We start from the raw sequence: 18364 nt of genomic DNA, 5'->3' as shown, positions 1-18364 counted from the left end.
CAAATAAATTGCAGAGCTAATCTGAGGTCACAATTAATCTTGTCCCTAAACAATTAACTGGTGATAAATCAGCAGCAGTAAAGAAAGGCAGGAGAAGGCTGAACCACATGTAACATAACAGCCTCATCAGTCAATTAAGGCTGGGTCCACACTACAGACCTGTATTGGTATAACTACATCGCTCAGGGGCATGAAAAATCCACACTCCTGAGCAATGTAGTTATATCAAGCTAATCCCCTGTGTAGACAGAACTATGTCAATGGGAGCTTCTCCCATCAACATAGCTACTGCCTCTCAGGGAGGTGAATTAACTACACCGGTGGGAGAAGCTTTTCTGTCAGCATAGTAGCATCTTCACTAAAGCAGCACAGCTGCACCGATGTAGAGCTGTACGTGAAGACAAGCCCTTAAAACTCTTCAGATGGCATCAGCAGAGGCAATAGAGAAAAGTCAGAGGAAAAGTGATGAGCAAAGGAGGACAACACCAATTATGGCCATCCTAGGATGGTCTTCCAGCTGGTTTCATGACGTTTTTAATTTTGCTATGTCAAATGTAATGATGTTTTATTACAAAAGTGGAAAAACATCTAGTGAAAAATTAAAAATCTTATAAAGAAATCATTAGGAAAATTTTGCATAACCTTCCCAATGTTCCGATTTAACTGATCATAGAACAGCAGCATCTACTTGGCTAATAGTTGGCCTGATAACATTGAACTACAGTATTATTGCAAACACATGGGGCAATCCTGCAAGGTGCTGCGCATCCTCAATTCCTCCTTGCTTCCAAGGGATTTGAGAGCACTTGGCATCTCACAAGAGAAACTCAGCACTTCACAGAACTAAACCCACAATCTATAATAAAGCATTACTAACTACTCATTTGTCTACAAGGTCACATCAGCTCATTTCAGTTTTCCCTACTCCCAAAGAGACAAATATTAAGCATTGCAAAAATATGTTACTAGGATTCACTGACATCTGAAATCTTGAGTTGCATAACAAAGTCAATCTAGTTTCCCCTATATTATTACAACTGTTGTTATGGTATTTAAACAAGTATTACCTTCAATTTCTGAAGTGCCTCTGAACTTGTAAAAGTCCTAATATGAGCTTCGACACGATCAAACTCCTTTAAAAATTCTTGGTTTCGCAACACAGCATTTTTTTGTCGTTCACATATTTCTTTCAAGTATTTTTTGAGTTTTATGAAGTTTATTTTCGCTCTAAGGGGGGAAAATAACACTTTTTATGATGTAAAATGAAATCAGACATAACAATTTGAATCAGTTTATTTATGGGAGACAGATTTTTAAAAAATGCTAGTACAGTATTCAGTATTACTCTTTTTCTCCTAAAAGACTAAGTATAGATCTGAGCAATTTATTCAAGGCTACATTATCAATAATAAGATGCTACACCTAAATAACTTAGATTTAAATTTGATTTTAAAATAGCATTCAAAAAGGACACAAAAATTAGTGGATTAACAAATTTTCCAAAAAAATCCACTATCTTTTCAGACTTCATACACTAAATTTCTAATTCCAGCCATCTTATATTAGTTCATATTAAAAATGAGCGTGTTTGTTTTGTTGAATGATTGTCATACAGACAGAAACGTGAAAAGTCTTCCAAACTGCCAGCATTCTCAGAGAAATTCCAACTCATCTAAATTCATATCAGATAAAAAAGAGAAACAGACAGTCAGTGGGACTGAATAACTCAGTATATTGATTTCCCCCACCTTTTCAAACATTTATTTTCCAGGATATGAGCCCTATTCAGACAAAATGCATACAGCATCATGGGAAAGCTATCTGCTCTCTCCTGGAGAGAAGGATGGGTTTCTTAGGGCCAGACAGACTTTTTAAAAACAAGAAGTCCTAGACTGACTGTCCATAAGCCATGGGAGATCCCATCCCGGTATTAGAGCATCAGGGTACATACTGAACGTATTCTCTACTCATCCATCATCATTCTCATGAGCTTGGTGACATAAAGGACAGTCATGCTCGGTTTCTTTCCTAGAATTTTCTATGTCCTGAGGGGTGTCTCCTATTTCTATTCCTCAAACTTATTTTAAGAAATTCAATATTTTCAGAACATTCCTAGGTAATAAACCTAGACTGACTCTGAACAAATTACAGCTCCCCCCTATCTCTGGGAGAATTTTGTTTTCCCAACTTGGAAAACTATATCTCCTTTTTGTTAAGCCAGACATCTTTGTGGCTGTTAGATTTGACCACACAGACCCCACCTTGGGTTCAGATTGAATGAGAATTAATATACACTCTCCCAATTAACGTCATTGTGGGATCAAATTATTATAGATTTGATGGCTCCAGAGCTCCCACAATCACAGCTGTGAGGCAAGCTTGGTCAAACTGACTAGAAAATTCTGCTTCTATTCCTACAGAGGCGGAGCAATCCTAGGTCTGGTCTATACTACCCGCCTGAATCGGCGGGTAGAAATCGACCTCTCGGGGATCGATTTATCGCGTCCCGTCGGGACGCGACAATCGATCCCCGAATCGGCGCTCTAACTCCACCAGCGGAGGTGGTAGTAAGCGCCGCCGACAAAAAGCGGCAGAAGTCGATTTTGCCGCCGTCCTCACAACGGGGTAAGTCGGCTGCAATATGTCGAATTCAGCTACGCTATTCACGTAGCTGAATTTGCGTATCTTAAATCGACTCCCCGCTGTAGTGTAGATGTACCCCTAGCCTTAAAATCAGTGGCAAAACCTTCATCTGGATGGACAGAACCCGGAATTTTTATTATTTTGGAGGAAACTTCCTAGATTTATTCAGCCACGGTAACCTTTTACTATTTTTGGGCCAAAAATCTCTGCCAAAGATTGATCATTTGAGTTGCTTGGAACAGAGATTTGGATACACAACTATCTCTGTCCATTGGAATACAACTGCATCTAATGTTAAAAAAGCACCTACAGTATAGACCTGAGTTTACAGCTTATTCACCAAAAGACACTTTTTTGAATATACTGGTCCCCACATAGGCTAATGGTAATGGGCCTCAAAATGTTGACCACTGTTGGAAATGTAACTCCCTTGGTTCTACATTAGCGCATATATTTTGGGAGTGCCCTGTATCAAGAATTTCTGGTCTGAGGTCAGGCAAAGGACCAATTTCATATTTGATGCTAAGTTGGAGTTCTCCCCTTAAGTTTCATTCTTGGAAATATTCCTGATACCTGAAGTTTACCTGGTAACAAGGCAGCCTGGTTCCAACGTGCAGCTTTAGTTTCTAAAAAATTATTCCGGGAAAAATGGAAACTTCTATCCCCACAAATATTAATGCCAGGCTTAGTGAGATCACTGACCTTGCAGCTAACAAATGACTAGCATTCTGCAGCAAGGGAAAGCCCAAAAAATTCAAAGCAATTTGAGCTGTTTTTTTTTTAATAGGTCTATGATTAAAGTAGACCCTGAAGATAGATATGCCGCTTCCCCTCCCTTTATCCAAACCCTATTTATTTACTGTGTGTATTCTGATGAGTCTGATATTTTGGTATGTGTGTTGGATTTGGAAAAACTAATTAAAATTATATATATTTTTAAAAGGACAGTCATGCTGGGTAGACTCTTATGGCTTCAACTTTGGGAAGGCAAAGAGAGGGTTAAATTAGCATTACATGTTTGTCCGACAAGGAAGTGCCCCATTGGAACAGAACCACGAGGGATGCTTGTGGAGCAACTGCAGAAGGCAATTTTAGATGAGTAGAACACTGTTTCTTAGAGCTCAAAACTGTCTATATGTAATATCATTTATTTCAGAATGCACAGTGATGGTTTAATTCTTCCTTCTTGGTGATTCAATTTCACTTTGTATATACAGAGCATTTCTACAGCATTTCAATCCCTTATATGTTATCTTTCAGAACTGATTTGATACATTTCACCATTAAAAACTATTTTACTTACACATGTTTTTTTCTCTACTTTAATTATTTTACTACTAGAAAAAGTTACATGAAAACTGGACGATATTTTCTATATTTTTCAGTTGCCACTTATTAGACCATTTTTCGGGTTGTAATTTGTAAAGTTAGTCTTCGAGGATGTATCTTCTGGATCAGAGGAGTATATAAGTTATTAGATCTCTCATGACGTTTTCCAAAAATACAGTTCTACATACATGTGTTTACAGAAGAGATTGAAGAAGAAAAATTCTTCATTTGTATTATATGAGGCATCACAGCAAGGACTGTCTTTCTATATGTTTGTACAGAGCCTACCTAGCACTGTGGAATCCTAATTCTGACCAGAGCTTCTTGGTGATACCAGAATACAAATCATAAATAACACTTGCCAGCAGTCTCAATTTGGCTAAAAGAGAGGCCGGTTTTTGCCTCCTGTCCAGGCTCCCCTTTACTGCCTATGACTGCTGGAAGTAGGAAAAAGAAAAGTTTTGTGAATACTACAGGGTAGTTTTTCCTGCAGTTGTCACTGATGCTTTGACTCCTCCACTCCCAGCTCTGTGCTTCTCTTATCACAGCATGCTCATTCCCACTTGTGACTATGCAAGCTGTAGAAGAGGCAGTCATCTCTGTTTCATCGAAATAAAATTTTATCCTCACCATTAATATATTTCCTGGGTGGCTGTGGTTTTTGGGTTTTTTTAATTTCGGTTATTTAAAAGTCAAGTACAAGAAGATATCAGCAGGGACTGGCACCGCCTTGTGCAAAGCCTCAGTTAGAACATCATGGCTCAGTCCAGGACCTGGACAACGATGGCTTAAATCCCATCAACAAGAAAAAAAGGCAGAGTCAACAAACATAATAGAACTGAGTCAAAAGGCCTTTGGCCCTCAGCGCTTCCATCCCTTGTACTTCAGGAGGTTATAAATCTCTCAGTCTGATAGAGTTGCTACTCCCTTGAAGTCTCAAGCTATTCTACTCTTTCCTTTCCTCTTCCTCCCTCTTAATACTTGGGCTTGCCCTCATTAGCTAAAGCAGCTGAGGGTGTATCTCTCCATAACTAACATTTCTCACAACTGAGCCGGGGCAGGGCTGGTCTTGCAGTCTGTGTTTTGTGTGGGATTTATAGACCCCATCATACCAGCACACACTTTTTAGTTTCTAGTCCTGGCAGTATATACTGTAGAAAGAATATTCTTTTGTTGATGTCCATGGGTTAATTATATTTACTTTAATGGGATTCATTCACATGCGTCATGGAAAGAAGTTGAATTCTGGAAAGCTGAACGTTGTGTCTATTTGCTCAGGGACAGTTTCTGTTTGTTTTTATGGGACATGTAAAATATCATCCTTTTTTTAAGTTATCATAAAAGGCTACACTTTATGCCCAGGGTGGTAAACTTCCATGACAATTGTCTGAAGCTTCCTCATATGAATTAGATCACCAAGGTTTTGCAGAAAGTCAGTCTACCGAAGTCATACACAAAGTTTCAATAATAATACAGAGTAAGGAGAATATGGTTACATTTCATTAGACACTCAAGGCATTTTTCATCACCTTTTTCTACTACTGTAACAAACAGACATTTAATAAGCTCTTATATTATATTGAACATGTGACTATTAAATTCTTTTAAAAACTGACAAACTTTACAATGATATTTCAAAAGCATTTAGTGATCTCTACATTGTCCTAATGAAAATAAAATAATGCCTAAGTAGAATTTTAATAGGCTTACATGTATGTATCAGATTTGCTGTACTCAAACAGTTTTCTTTCCAATTCCAGCCTCTTTGTTTCACTAAAGAAAAAAAAAGGGAAATACAGAATGATCAAATGTACAACTTAAGCTGCCAAAGAGTAAAGAAAACACAGTATAAATTCTTTGGGGCAGAGACCAGCATTTTTATTACGTGTTTATACAGTGCTAAGAACAGAGGCCCATGATGCAGCTGGACCTTAAACTGTCAGCAAAACAGCTTTCCCTTGAGAATAAAGAGTGAATCCTGGGCAATGCTCTCCAGGCACATTAACAGTTAAATAGATACGCTTCTTTGTTTCTAGCTCATAGCAGTGGAAAATTTACTCACATTACGTTTTATTTCTTCATAAGAAACAAATCAACCAATCATAGGACACTGTTGGGTCTACCAGCTACATTACCCTCCTGAAGTCAGAGCCCCACAGGAGGGCTTCCAAAACTGGTGACTGGACAAACAATACTGAAGTCCTTGAGAGATGCCAAATCCATTGCACTAAAAGCCTGGTCATCAGGACTCAACTTTGTATACACGGTCCACATGGAGGTTTCCCATACACTGAAAGTAGTGCTCTAAAGTCAACTGAGCATGGGAACCTACTCTACGTGTCGACCTAGCCTTCGGTATAAAGACACCTTGAAGGCCATCCTGAAAGCATGCAAGATAGACATTAGAGCCTGAAAGCTTGTTGCACTGGACAGACCCAGATAGAGAGATTTGTGCCATGAGGGCATGTCCACGTTTGAGGAGCGGCATGAGAGGTCTCTGAAGGAGAAGAGAGCTCATCGTAAGGACATCGCCTCAAACCCTCCCCCAACAACGAGTACACTTGCAAGACATGCAACCACATTTGCAAATCCAGGATTGGACTTGCTTTCCAGGTGAGAAGCCATAAAAACAAATAAACCCAGAACTCAAGTCAACACGACCTAAACACTCATCCATCAAAGCGACAGGAGAATCCAACAAACACCAACAACAACTAATGTACCAAAATAAGTGTGATTCAAATACAGAACACAGCAATACCTCTGTGCAACAACTGGGCTTCGAGGAAAATAAACAAATACTTCAAATGATATGAAAGAAACTCTGTAGCTGGTTTATGGACAACCTTAATCAAGAAAAAATAGCATAACAGAAAAAGAAAAAAAAGAGGCCAAAGGGTGAAGATGATGAGCTGATCACACAGCTAAGACTTGTGCATGGAGGGACTGGGTTCATTCCAGGAGCAACCTTGCCATCAGAAACAAGATTCCCCCCCAGACCAGGATATACCAACTCAAAGCAGTTCCTGACCCTGCCATAATAGATGCAAAACTTGCAAATCTCTCTCCACTGCTACAATGATCAATATCCCCCACAACAGACCTTTCAAAATCCATGGTTTCAACACATGCCTATCATAACCTGTGGTGTACATCATCTAGTGCAAATGCTTCAGTAACAACTATGTGGGTGACAGTAGACAATCACTATGCTTCTGAATGAACTCTCTCAGAAAAATGATAAAAGACAAAAATGCCATGTCACCCATGGGTGAACACTGTTCAGAAAGCAATCACTCCAGATCTGATCTGGCCACCATCCTCAAAGGAAATCTGCACAACCCCTACAAAAGACAAGCCTGGAAGCTTAAATTCAAAATTTTGCTAGATACTTAGCTCCGGTCTACACTACAGAATTACTTCGGTATAACTATGTCGCTCAGGGGTGTAAATAATCCACACTCCTAAGCAATGTAGTTATACCAATTTAAGCACTGGTGTAGACAGAGTTATGTTGACGGAAGAGCTTTTCCAGCCGACATAGCTACCACCTCTGACAGAGGTGGATTAACTAAGCCGGTGGGAGAAGCTCCCTCCCACTGACTTAGAGCATCTTCATTAAAGCACTACGGCTGCACCGATGCAGTAGTTCAAGTGTAGGCCTGCCCTAAAAATCATGGTGTCAAAGACACTGGATTTATCACTCATTATAACAATCTGTAACCCTCTAACCCTCCTTTGCCATAGAACTGCAGTGATGTTAGCTGCCCACTTCACCTGGAAAGGTCTCTTGTGACATGAATTAACTCCTTATGCTTAACAATTTGTTCCACCTTGTATTTAGCTGTAACACTCTGAGTACCTTTCCCAGACCTGAAAAAAGAGCTCTGTGTAATCTCAAAAGCTTGTCTCTTTCACCAATACAAGTTGGGCCAACAAAACATATTACCTCACCCACCTGGTCTCTCTAATATCCTGGGACCAACTCGGCTACAACTATACTGCATGAGTAAAAAGTCTAATATAGTGGATGTAGAAGTCTGCAGTGGATTTATATTACTAACCCTGCATCTAGCAAAGAAAGAACTCCAAATTATCTTATGCAACCTCAAAATCTTTTCTGGCTTTAAATATCAAGTCTACAAATTGTTGCAAATAATTACACTCCAGATTTCTGCTGTCATGTTCAAGATTGACAAGTTCAGCCTTGTTTGCTGTACAAGCTTGGTGAATAGCAACATTTCATGGAGTTCCATCAAACAAAAATGCTTTTTGGGGATCAGATAGTCAATATCTGGAGTATCATCATCTGGGAAATTCTAAATGGTTAGTGTAAAAGCTTAGAGTGGCCTGAAATGTAACTTTGCCTAATAAACTAGGTGCAAACCTGATTCCCTATATATCAGTTGGAGATAGTCGCTTTAGCCCATACCTAATTTTTTTTAAATGCAGGTGGCATCAAACAAACCACTTACTGTGTCTTTTTCTAAGCCACGCCACACTGAGGACACCTTTATTTTCACGTAAAAGACCAAGTCAGTCAGCTTGAGGCTTCCCTTTGGCTCACACGGTTTGCAGTATGCAGCACTGGCTCTTCGCCATAATGTAAAACAGTTTGTTTAATAGGCAAGACTAGCACTCCTGAGCATTCTACCAGTGAGTCCAGGGGAATCATTTTCAAGCCACACAGAATATTCAGGTTCTAGAGAGGAAGGATGATCAAGTGGTTAGGGTGCAAATCTGAGACTTAGGAGACCCAGATTCAACTCCCTGTTCTGACACAAACTTCCTGTGCGACCTTGGGCAAATCACTTAAGGCTTGTCTAGACAAACACTTAGTGCACGGCAAGCTGGGGTGTAAATCTACCCCACCCTAGCCTGCCACATAGTAAGTGTCCATGTGGATGCTGCTGTCGCACACTAAAAAGTTCCCAGATGCACTTTGACCTACCCCATTTTGAAACGGGAGTAAATCAAAGAACACTAGGGAGCTTTTAGTGTGCAGCAACAGGGTCCACATAGACACGGTGTGTGGCAGGCTAGTACAGGGTAGATTTACACCCCCATGTGCTGCAAACTAAGTTTGCGAATAGACAGGCTCTTAAACTCTCTGCCTCAAGTCCCCATCCATAGAACAGGGATAATAGTACTTCCCCTATCTCATGCAGTGTTGTAAGAACAGGTACCTAGAAGATTGTGAGGTGCTCGCATACAACAGTAACGAGTGCCATAGAAGTAGGATAGATCGATTTGTTTTACAGTTGCCTATTTTGCCATCCTGATATTGACTAATCAGTGTTTCACAACCAAAGTAGCATCTAAACTTACTAGTGTAGGGCTGCTTGGGGGGGCCAGTTCAGGGAGCATTAAAGTGGAGGACACAAGGCTGCACTGAGCTCCAGCTGAAAAACTAATATTTCCTGACGCCTCAAAGTTGCAATCTCCTCATACTGCTCTAAAATAAGGCAAAGAACCTTATATTAGGCAAGAAATTGATTAAATTTCAAGATGAAAAGTATGATTTCTTCAGAAGTATGAAAGTTAACACTCTCAGAGAGAGCAGTTGAGACTTGAGAGAGACAATGATTTGCTGAGACAGTATGACTGTTCTACTTCTCAATTCCAGGAAAGTTGTTATTGTCAAAATCTCCTTTAGCAAACTGTTCTTCTGCCTGCATGTGTGAACTGGGACAGCTATATCAAAGCCTGTGCTACAAAACTGCATAGGTGTGGTGCATGCAAATATCTGTTAAAATGGAAAGATAATTATTAGGTCTATAGTTTTGAAATCCTGTTGTAGAGGACAATTAAATATTTTCCCATATGCTAAGTACAGCACTTAGCTATAGAAGTTATTTACTTGATTTTTCACACCTCTCATATAAGAAGATTCCACTTCTCACCAACTGTCATGCAAAATTATTTAAGTGTTGAGTAATCACAACATGCTCAGATCTGTACATAATACAGAAGACAGTCCATCCTCCAATGAGCTCACTGTCTTAGACACCAAGGGCTTGAATCTCCACCACCTTGCACCTAGTGTAGCAATTAACACCTGTGCACAGTGACTTACACAAATGGTAACATTTTATATCACGTTATCACAGGTTGACATGACTATACAAGGTGCAGGGCCTAGGAGAATGAGGACCAGGCAATACAATCCAAAATATCATCTCATACATTCAACAATCATGTACACTCTTGTACACTGGGGGAGGAGGAGAGGGAGGGCAGGAATCTTCATGCAATTGGTGGATTTTTATTGTATGTTCAAGTCTTAGTGGCTTATTCTTAAAATGTCGCACTAAAAGAATGTGATTTGAGGAGGGATTTAAAGGAGGAGAAGGGAAGTCACTTGGAACTCCTTTCTTCAGCAAAAATAAGATGGGAGGGGAAGAAACAGAACCAAGCAGCAGACCCCTTTTATGCGCATATCTTTTTAATACTGTCCCGATATTATGTTTGAACATAACCAACCACTTAAGGGAAGAATGTAAACAACTACAGGATGATGCAAAGCTGTCAGGCCATTTAGGGGCAATATTAACGTTCTTTGAACTTACAGATACAGGGTAAAATTTTCAAAAGCACCTGTTGGGATTTAGGTTCTTAAATCACTGGGGTGCTTTTGAAACTTTTAGCCTTAATCTAGTGAGAAAAATCCTCAAATTCTAAACATTTTTTTAAAGTGCCACTTAATCACTACAAAATTTTGAAATGGCCAGTGTTCCCATAGGACCTACCTAAAGGCAATGTAACAGAAGCCTTTGCAGCACTGGTGTTAATATCATTGACAATGCTAGTGCAAACACAAAAGTAAACAAACACGCTAATTTAATTTCCTTTAGCCATGGGGAGAAAGGGAGGGAAAGTATGTGACAACTGGAGAAGGCCCACTGGCTATTCCTCTTTTTAGACATCTTGTTAAAGCAAAACTAGATACGGCTGTTCAGACATATCCTGAGTCTGGCCAAGATATACTTGGCACAGGACCTGGAGTGGAGACAGAAGTGACATTATGCCACCTTTCTGTTCCTGATCCTGGGGAGGGAGTCACTTCAAGTTGCTTTAAATTACAGCAGCTGGTGACAGCATCTTAAGGGTGGGTGGTTTCAAAGGCACAGGATCACCAGCATAAAATTTTCCAGCGACATTCTCTGTAGCAGGCGTGGGGTCAGGGAGAGAATGTAAGAAGCAGATGGCATAGAGCCAGCTCTCCTGGCTTTATGCCACCTGGGGTTTCCACTATGCAAGAGGAATCACCACCTGGCTTTAAGCCAGCTTTCCATCCCTCTTTTCCCCTACAGAGTGATGCTAAGAGGAAGGCACTTGGCCAAGGACTTGGACCATGGCTTTTAATCTTTACATCAATATTGTACTAGAAACAATAGATGTGAAAAATGTAAAGTTGTTAAGATTTTTTTTTAAGGCTATGATATGCTAGCTACAAGTAAATACTGTCACTTAGGTAACAGAGGGGTAACCGTGTTAGTCTGGATCTATAAAAAGCGACAGAGTCCTGTGGCACCTTATAGACTATTGGAGCATAAGCTTTCGTGGGCGAATGCGTCTGACGAAGTGGGTATTCATCCACGAAAGCTCAGGCTCCAATACAGCTGTAAGTCTATAAGGTGCCACAGGACTCTGTCGCTTTTTACTGTCACTTAGGTTTTGCATTACCACTAAGATCTTGGACCGGTGGATTTTTTAAATCCAGAAACACTTTCTAATTGAAGCAACTTATTATATCCAGTCTCACTATCTTGCTTTCATGAACATCTACACCACAGGTCTCAAACATGCAGCCTGCTGAGTTATTTGCTGTGGCCCGCCAAGTTCCCTGTCCCCCCAGAGTTATTTCCTGTGGCTGCCAAGCTCCCTTCAGCCACCGTCCTCCCTCCCCCACAGTGCGCCACGTCCCTGCTCCTCTGCCTACCTCCAGGCGCTTCCCACCACCAAACAGCTGTTTGGCGGTGCTTAATGCTTTCCAGGAGGGAGTAGAAGGAGTGGGGAGCTGCTGCGCTCAGGGGAGGAGGTGGAGAAGGGGCAGGGATTTGGGGAAGGGGTGGGAAGAGGTGGGGCCTCATGGAAGGGGTGGAGTGGGGGCAGGGCCGGGGGGGGGGGGGCTTTTGTATCTGTATATGAAAAGGTGTCAGCGGTGTGGCCCTCGAGCCAATGTACTAGACCTCATGTGGCCCTCGTGGTGATTTGAGTTTGAGATCCCTGATCTACACTGTGCTTAAAAATCTACTCAATTGGATAGCCCTAAAAAGGTTCTTCTACACTATTCATATAAGGAGATATACCTATCTCATAGAACTAGAAGGGACCCAGAAAGGTCATCAAGGCCAGCCCCCTGCCTTCACTAGCAGGACCAAGTACTGATTTTTGCCCCAGATCCCTACATGGTCCCCTCAAGGATTGAACTCAGAACCCTGGGTTTAGTAGGCCAATGCTCAAATGACTGAGCTATCCCTCCCCCCACCCCATGAGTCAGATTTTTAAAGGCTCACCCTCCAGGCTTTGTAAGCTGGTGCATGGGGACACAGCACCACTCAAGCTTAGCCCAGCCATCCCTCTGTCATGACAGATGGCAGCTGGGCCAAATCTGAGTGAGGTATTCAGGTGCCGAAAGATGCAGATAGCTGCTTTTGACAATCCCAGTAGACACCTATCTGCATCTTTAGGAGCCTAAATACCTTTAAAAATCTGGCCCTAGTTGCCTTGGAAATAGTTAGGCCCAGCCCCCTTCCACAAGGGGTCAGAATTAGGGTTCAGGTGCTGGGGCAGAGAGTGCATATATTTAATGGTGGGAGACACGTTCCCCTGGTGTTATCTGAACCAGTGATCTGCTGGGTCACTCCAATCCTTGACTCTGGGAGACAGCCTTACTCTGCTCTGCAGTGAGAACCCCCACTCCTGGGCTGTTCACGCACAATCTCGGGCATGCAAGCTGCAACTTGGATTGTGCAATCAAATGACACTAGCCAATATCTCTGGTCCCAGACACAACCCTAGAAACCTCTATCTTGCAGTGTCCAGTTATGGATGCTGCAAGCTTATATGAGTTTGTCAATTTAACAAAGAAATTGATGTGTACCCGGCTTGTTATCCCAAGGGGAGTTTCTGACACACTTCAAACCAACGCAGTGCTTCAGGTAAAACAAACAAACATTTATTAACTGTAAAGATAGATTTTAAGTGATTATAAGTCAAAGCACAACAAGTCTGATTTGGTCAAATGAAATAAAAGCAAAATGCATTCTAAGCTGATCTTAACACTTTCAATGTCCTTACAAACTTAGATGCTTCTCACCACAGGCTGGCTGGTTGCCCTTCAGCCAGGCTCTCCCCTTTGATCAGCACTTCAGTCGCTTGGTGTGGTGTCTGTAGATGTAGGTGAAAGAGAGAGAGGAAGAGCATGGCAAACGTCTCTCCCTTTTATCGTTTTCTTTCTTCCCTCTTGGCTTTGCGTCTAACAGACGCTTTCGTTGCTGCCTAGGCCAGCATCCTTTGTTCCTGTGAGGCTGGGATGGGTTTGTCCCATACCTGCCTTGATGAGGTGTGAACTGCCCCTCTGCTCTTAGAGAGTTTTTGCCTGGGCTTATTTTAAACCATGAAGATACATTTTCAGAGACTCATAATTATATATGAAATTACAACCTATAACTATAACATTACTGTAACAACAATTACTATTACATCACTATAACAACAATGCTCAGTGCATCATGAGCCTTCTGATGACACCCAACATGACAAACTTTGCATTGGATACCACACAATCATTTTACAAGGATGAACATGGGGGTGCTGGGTGTTCCCCGAGGTACAGAGTGTCACAGTGGGTCACAAAAAGACAAAAATGCAGTTGGTGGATTGCCTTAGTAAAAAGTTTGGGAACCTCTGGCATAGACAGCAGCAATATAAACTTCCCAACAGTGCTCCATCAATGTGACTCTGTGCTCTCAAGGGACCGTTTTTGTTCAGACTCCATGATCTCTCTTTTCAAATTGCCAAAACCACCTGCTAATCAATTGTAGTGGTGTTTCCTGCAATGCACACACTTGTCCAGTAGGTAACTGAGACGATCAATTCATTTCACACAGATTGAGGTATTACTAAAGGCCAAACTTTTTAAAAGTGACTAGTTATTTGGGGTGCCTCAACCAGAAATACCTTAAAAAATCCGGATTTTCAGCATCTCCTGAAAATCATGCCCCTTTAAAGTGTGTCATGCTGTGACCCAAAAACCAAGGGCACCTAAAATCACTAATTTTTTTTTTTTAATTTAGGCTGTAATTATAATAACTTACGTTACGGAAGCACACATATATATATGGCCCTTTAAACACATGTGTGTCCTCAAAGTGTTGGTTTCTATTTTTGTTTGTTTAAAGAAAGAACTGTCATGCATTGCATCCCCTTCCTGTCAGTTCTTTCTCTGCTTCCACAGTGGTGTACCATTTTGAAAATAGGGCCAAGTCAAAGTGCCACTTCACTTGAAAAGCTCAGAATATCAGCAACAGATCAGCAGCTGTTATAGATGTTATTCACAATACCAGCCTACACATCACAAAAGTGGGGTGTTAAAAAAGCTAAATAATTAAGAAGTTTAAAGCAACAAAGAGTCCTGTGGCACCTTAAAGACTAACAGATGTATTGGAGCATAAGCTTTCGTGGGTGAATACGTCATGCGTCTGACGAAGTGGGTATTCACCCACGAACGCTTATGCTCCAATACATCTGTTAGTCTTTGGTGCCACAGGACTCTTTGTTGCTTTTTTACAGATCCAGACTAACACGGCTACCCCTCTGATACTTAAGAAATTTAACAATCTGTATACGTACTTCACACTCAACAGCAAAAATATAACTGCTCAAAATGAAATAATAAAACAAAAGGAATTGGCAGAAGTATCATCTTTTGAGACATTTAAAAGCAATTTAGGCCAAAATGTAGTTCTGTTTAAAAAACAAAGTTTTAAACACTCCTAATAATAGAAGTGGTTTAATGACTCTCCCCCCCGCCCCAATTTTTCAAATGAGGTCTTTTTAAGTTTGCATTCAGATGTTCTCCTGCTGCATGTGCAACAAACACCGTGGCACTGTGCTAGGTTACCAAATACAGGAACATTACTTAGTGCAGTAGCCATCAGACTTTTTTGTAGACTCTCACTGACTCAGAGATCCCTTCTTAGGCCCTGGCTCGGAAACTTGCTTGGTGTCTATGCAGTATCCAACTGACTTCTGTGAGGCCCCCACTACCAAAGGAGTCCACCCACACAGAACAAGCTGCCGGGGCCAAAGACATCACCTTCCTGAACTCTCAGTCCCAAATCTGCACTGTCCACCGAATAACCAGTTCTTAGTTACATAAATACATAACACTGGGACAGTATTAAGACAACATGAACATTAAGTGGTTTTACAACAGCGGCTTGGTTATGATCGATTTAGTCTCTATGTTGTTTATTTCCATTCGCTGGACTTGCTATTTATTAGGGCCAGCTTTGGGGTGTGAGTGTAGGAGGAGGGAAGTCAGATGGATAGGAGGAGCTAGAGGTCTACAACAGTGTGTGAGGCAGACTGACAAATAGAGGCTGGAGGTGGGGAGGTGAACAGGGTGCCCGGGGAGGGACAGACAGAGAGGGAAGTTGTGGAGGAAGGGGTCAGACAGAACAGCAAAAACATGCAATTGATGGTGACAGAGGAACAGACAGTTGAGGAACCTGGGGAAGGAAGGACAGAGACAACGGGGGCACAGGAAGACGGGGCAGGCAGGGGAGACTGGGGAAGGACGGACAGACAGACAGACGACGGGGTCACAGGAAGACGGGGCGGGCGGGGGGGCTGGGGAAGGACGGACGGACAGACAGACGACGGGGGCACAGGAAGACGGGGCGGGGGGGGCTGGGGAAGGACGGACAGACAGACGACGGGGGCACAGGAAGACGGGACGGGCTAGGGAAGGGCGGACAGACAGACGACGGGGGCACAGCAAGACGGGGCGGGCGGGGGGGCTGGGGAAGGGCGGACAGACAGACGACGGGGGCACAGCAAGACGGGGCAGGCGGGGGGGCTAGGGAAGGGCGGACAGACAGACGACGGGGGCACAGGAAGACGGGGCGGGCGGGGGGGCTGGGGAAGGGCGGACAGACAGACGACGGGGGCACAGCAAGACGGGACGGGCTAGGGAAGGGCAGACAGACAGACGACGGGGGCACAGCAAGAGGGGCGGGCGGGGGGGCTAGGGAAGGGCGGACAGACAGACGACGGGGGCACAGGAAGACGGGGCGGGCGGGGGGGCTGGGGAAGGACGGACGGACAGACAGACGACGGGGGCACAGGAAGACGGGGCGGGGGGGGCTGGGGAAGGACGGACAGACAGACGACGGGGGCACAGGAAGACGGGGCGGGCAGGGGAGGCTGGGGAAGGATGGACAGACAGATGACGGGGGCACAGGAAGATGGGGCGGGCAGAGGGGGAACTGGGGAAGGACGGACAGACAATGGAGGCACAGGAAGACGGGGCAGGCAGAGTGGGCTCGGGTAGGACGGATAGACAACAGGGGCACAGGAAGACGGGGCGGGCAGGGGAGGCTGGAGAAGGACGGACAGACAGACAGACGACGGAGGCACAGGAAGATGGGGCAGGCAGGGGAGACTGGGGAAGGACGGACAGACAGACAGACGACGGAGGCACAGGAAGACCGGGCGGGGGAGGCTGGGGAAGGACAGACAGACGACGGGGGCACAGCAAGACGGGGCGGGCGGGGAGACTGGGGAAGGACGGACAGACAGACGACGGGGGCACAGGAAGACGGGGCGGGGGGGGGGCTGGGGAAGGACAGACAGACAGACAGACGACGGAGGCACAGGAAGATGGGGCAGGCAGGGGAGACTGGGGAAGGACGGACAGACAAACAGACGACGGAGGCACAGGAAGACGGGGCGGGCGGGGGAGACTGGGGAAGGACGGACAGACAGACAGACGACGGGGGCACAGCAAGACGGGACGGGCTAGGGAAGGGCGGACAGACAGACGACGGGGGCACAGCAAGACGGGGCGGGCGGGGGGGCTGGGGAAGGGCGGACAGACAGACGACGGGGGCACAGGAAGACGGGGCGGGCGGGGGGGCTGGGGAAGGGCGGACGGACAGACGACGGGGGCACAGGGGGCTGGGGAAGGACGGACAGACAGACGATGGGGGCACAGGAAGACGGGGCGGGCGGGGGGCAGGGGAAGGACGGACAGACAGACGACGGGGGCACAGGGGGCTGGGGAAGGACAGACAGACGACAGGGGCACAGGAAGACGGGGCGGGCGGGGGAAGGACGGACAGACAGACAGACGACGGGGGCACAGGAAGACGGGGCGGGGGGGGGGCTGGGGAAGGATGGACAGACAGACGACGGTGGCACAGGAAGATGGGGCGGGGGAAGGATGGACAGACAGACGACGGGGGCACAGGAAGATGGGGCGGGGGGGGGCTGGGGAAGGACGGACGGACAGACGACGGGGGCACAGGGGGCTGGGGAAGGACCGACAGACAGACGATGGGGGCACAGGAAGACGGGGCGGGCGGGGGGCAGGGGAAGGACGGACAGACAGACGACGGGGGCACAGGGGGCTGGGGAAGGACGGACAGACAGACGACGGGGGCACAGGGGGCTGGGGAAGGACAGACAGACGACAGGGGCACAGGAAGACGGGGCGGGCGGGGGAAGGACGGACAGACAGACAGACGACGGTGGCACAGGAAGACGGGGCGGGGGGGGGGCTGGGGAAGGATGGACAGACAGACGACGGTGGCACAGGAAGATGGGGCGGGGGAAGGATGGACAGACAGACGACGGGGGCACAGGGGGCTGGGGAAGGACAGACAGACGACAGGGGCACAGGAAGACGGGGCGGGCGGGGGAAGGACGGACAGACAGACAGACGACGGGGGCACAGGAAGACGGGGCGGGGGGGGGCTGGGGAAGGATGGACAGACAGACGACGGGGGCACAGGAAGATGGGGCGGGGGAAGGACGGACAGACAGACGACGGGGGCACAGGAAGATGGGGCGGGGGAAGGACGGACAGACAGACGACGGGGGCACAGGAAGATGGGGCGGGGGAAGGACGGACAGACAGACGACGGGGGCACAGGAAGACGGGGCGGGCGGCGGGCGGGGGGCTGGGGAAGGACAGACAGACGACGGGGGCACAGGAAGACGGGGCGGGCGGGGGAAGGACGGACAGACAGACGACGGGGGCACAGGAAGACGGGGCGGGGGAAGGACGGACAGACACACCACGGGGCAGGCAGAGGAGTCGGGCAGAGCCCGGACGGACACACCCGAGGGCAGTGCACGGGGGCAGACAGGGAAGCTCGCA

General features: G+C 45.5%; 1 protein-coding gene across 4 annotated transcripts in view; it reads right to left on the bottom strand.

The window, feature by feature from the left end:
* KIZ (kizuna centrosomal protein) overlaps nucleotides 1–18364 on the bottom strand; it is a 90967-nt gene that overhangs the window by 72231 nt on the left and 372 nt on the right. For all 4 annotated transcript variants that reach the window (XR_010599990.1, XM_065589838.1, XM_065589837.1 and 1 more), the window contains exons 2-3: nucleotides 5683–5745; nucleotides 1068–1227 (exon numbers count right to left, since the gene is read on the bottom strand). Coding sequence is in view for 3 of the 4 variants with exons in the window: in XM_065589838.1 (XP_065445910.1) it covers nucleotides 1068–1227; nucleotides 5683–5745 (223 nt within the window). In the remaining variant the exon portion in view is untranslated. The remainder of the gene's footprint in view (nucleotides 1–1067; nucleotides 1228–5682; nucleotides 5746–18364) is intronic.

Source organism: Chrysemys picta, chromosome 3 (genome assembly GCF_011386835.1).
Source record: "Chrysemys picta bellii isolate R12L10 chromosome 3, ASM1138683v2, whole genome shotgun sequence".
In the NCBI taxonomy this organism is placed as follows: Eukaryota; Metazoa; Chordata; order Testudines; family Emydidae; genus Chrysemys; species Chrysemys picta.
This window is presented reverse-complemented; position numbering and strand designations above follow the sequence as displayed.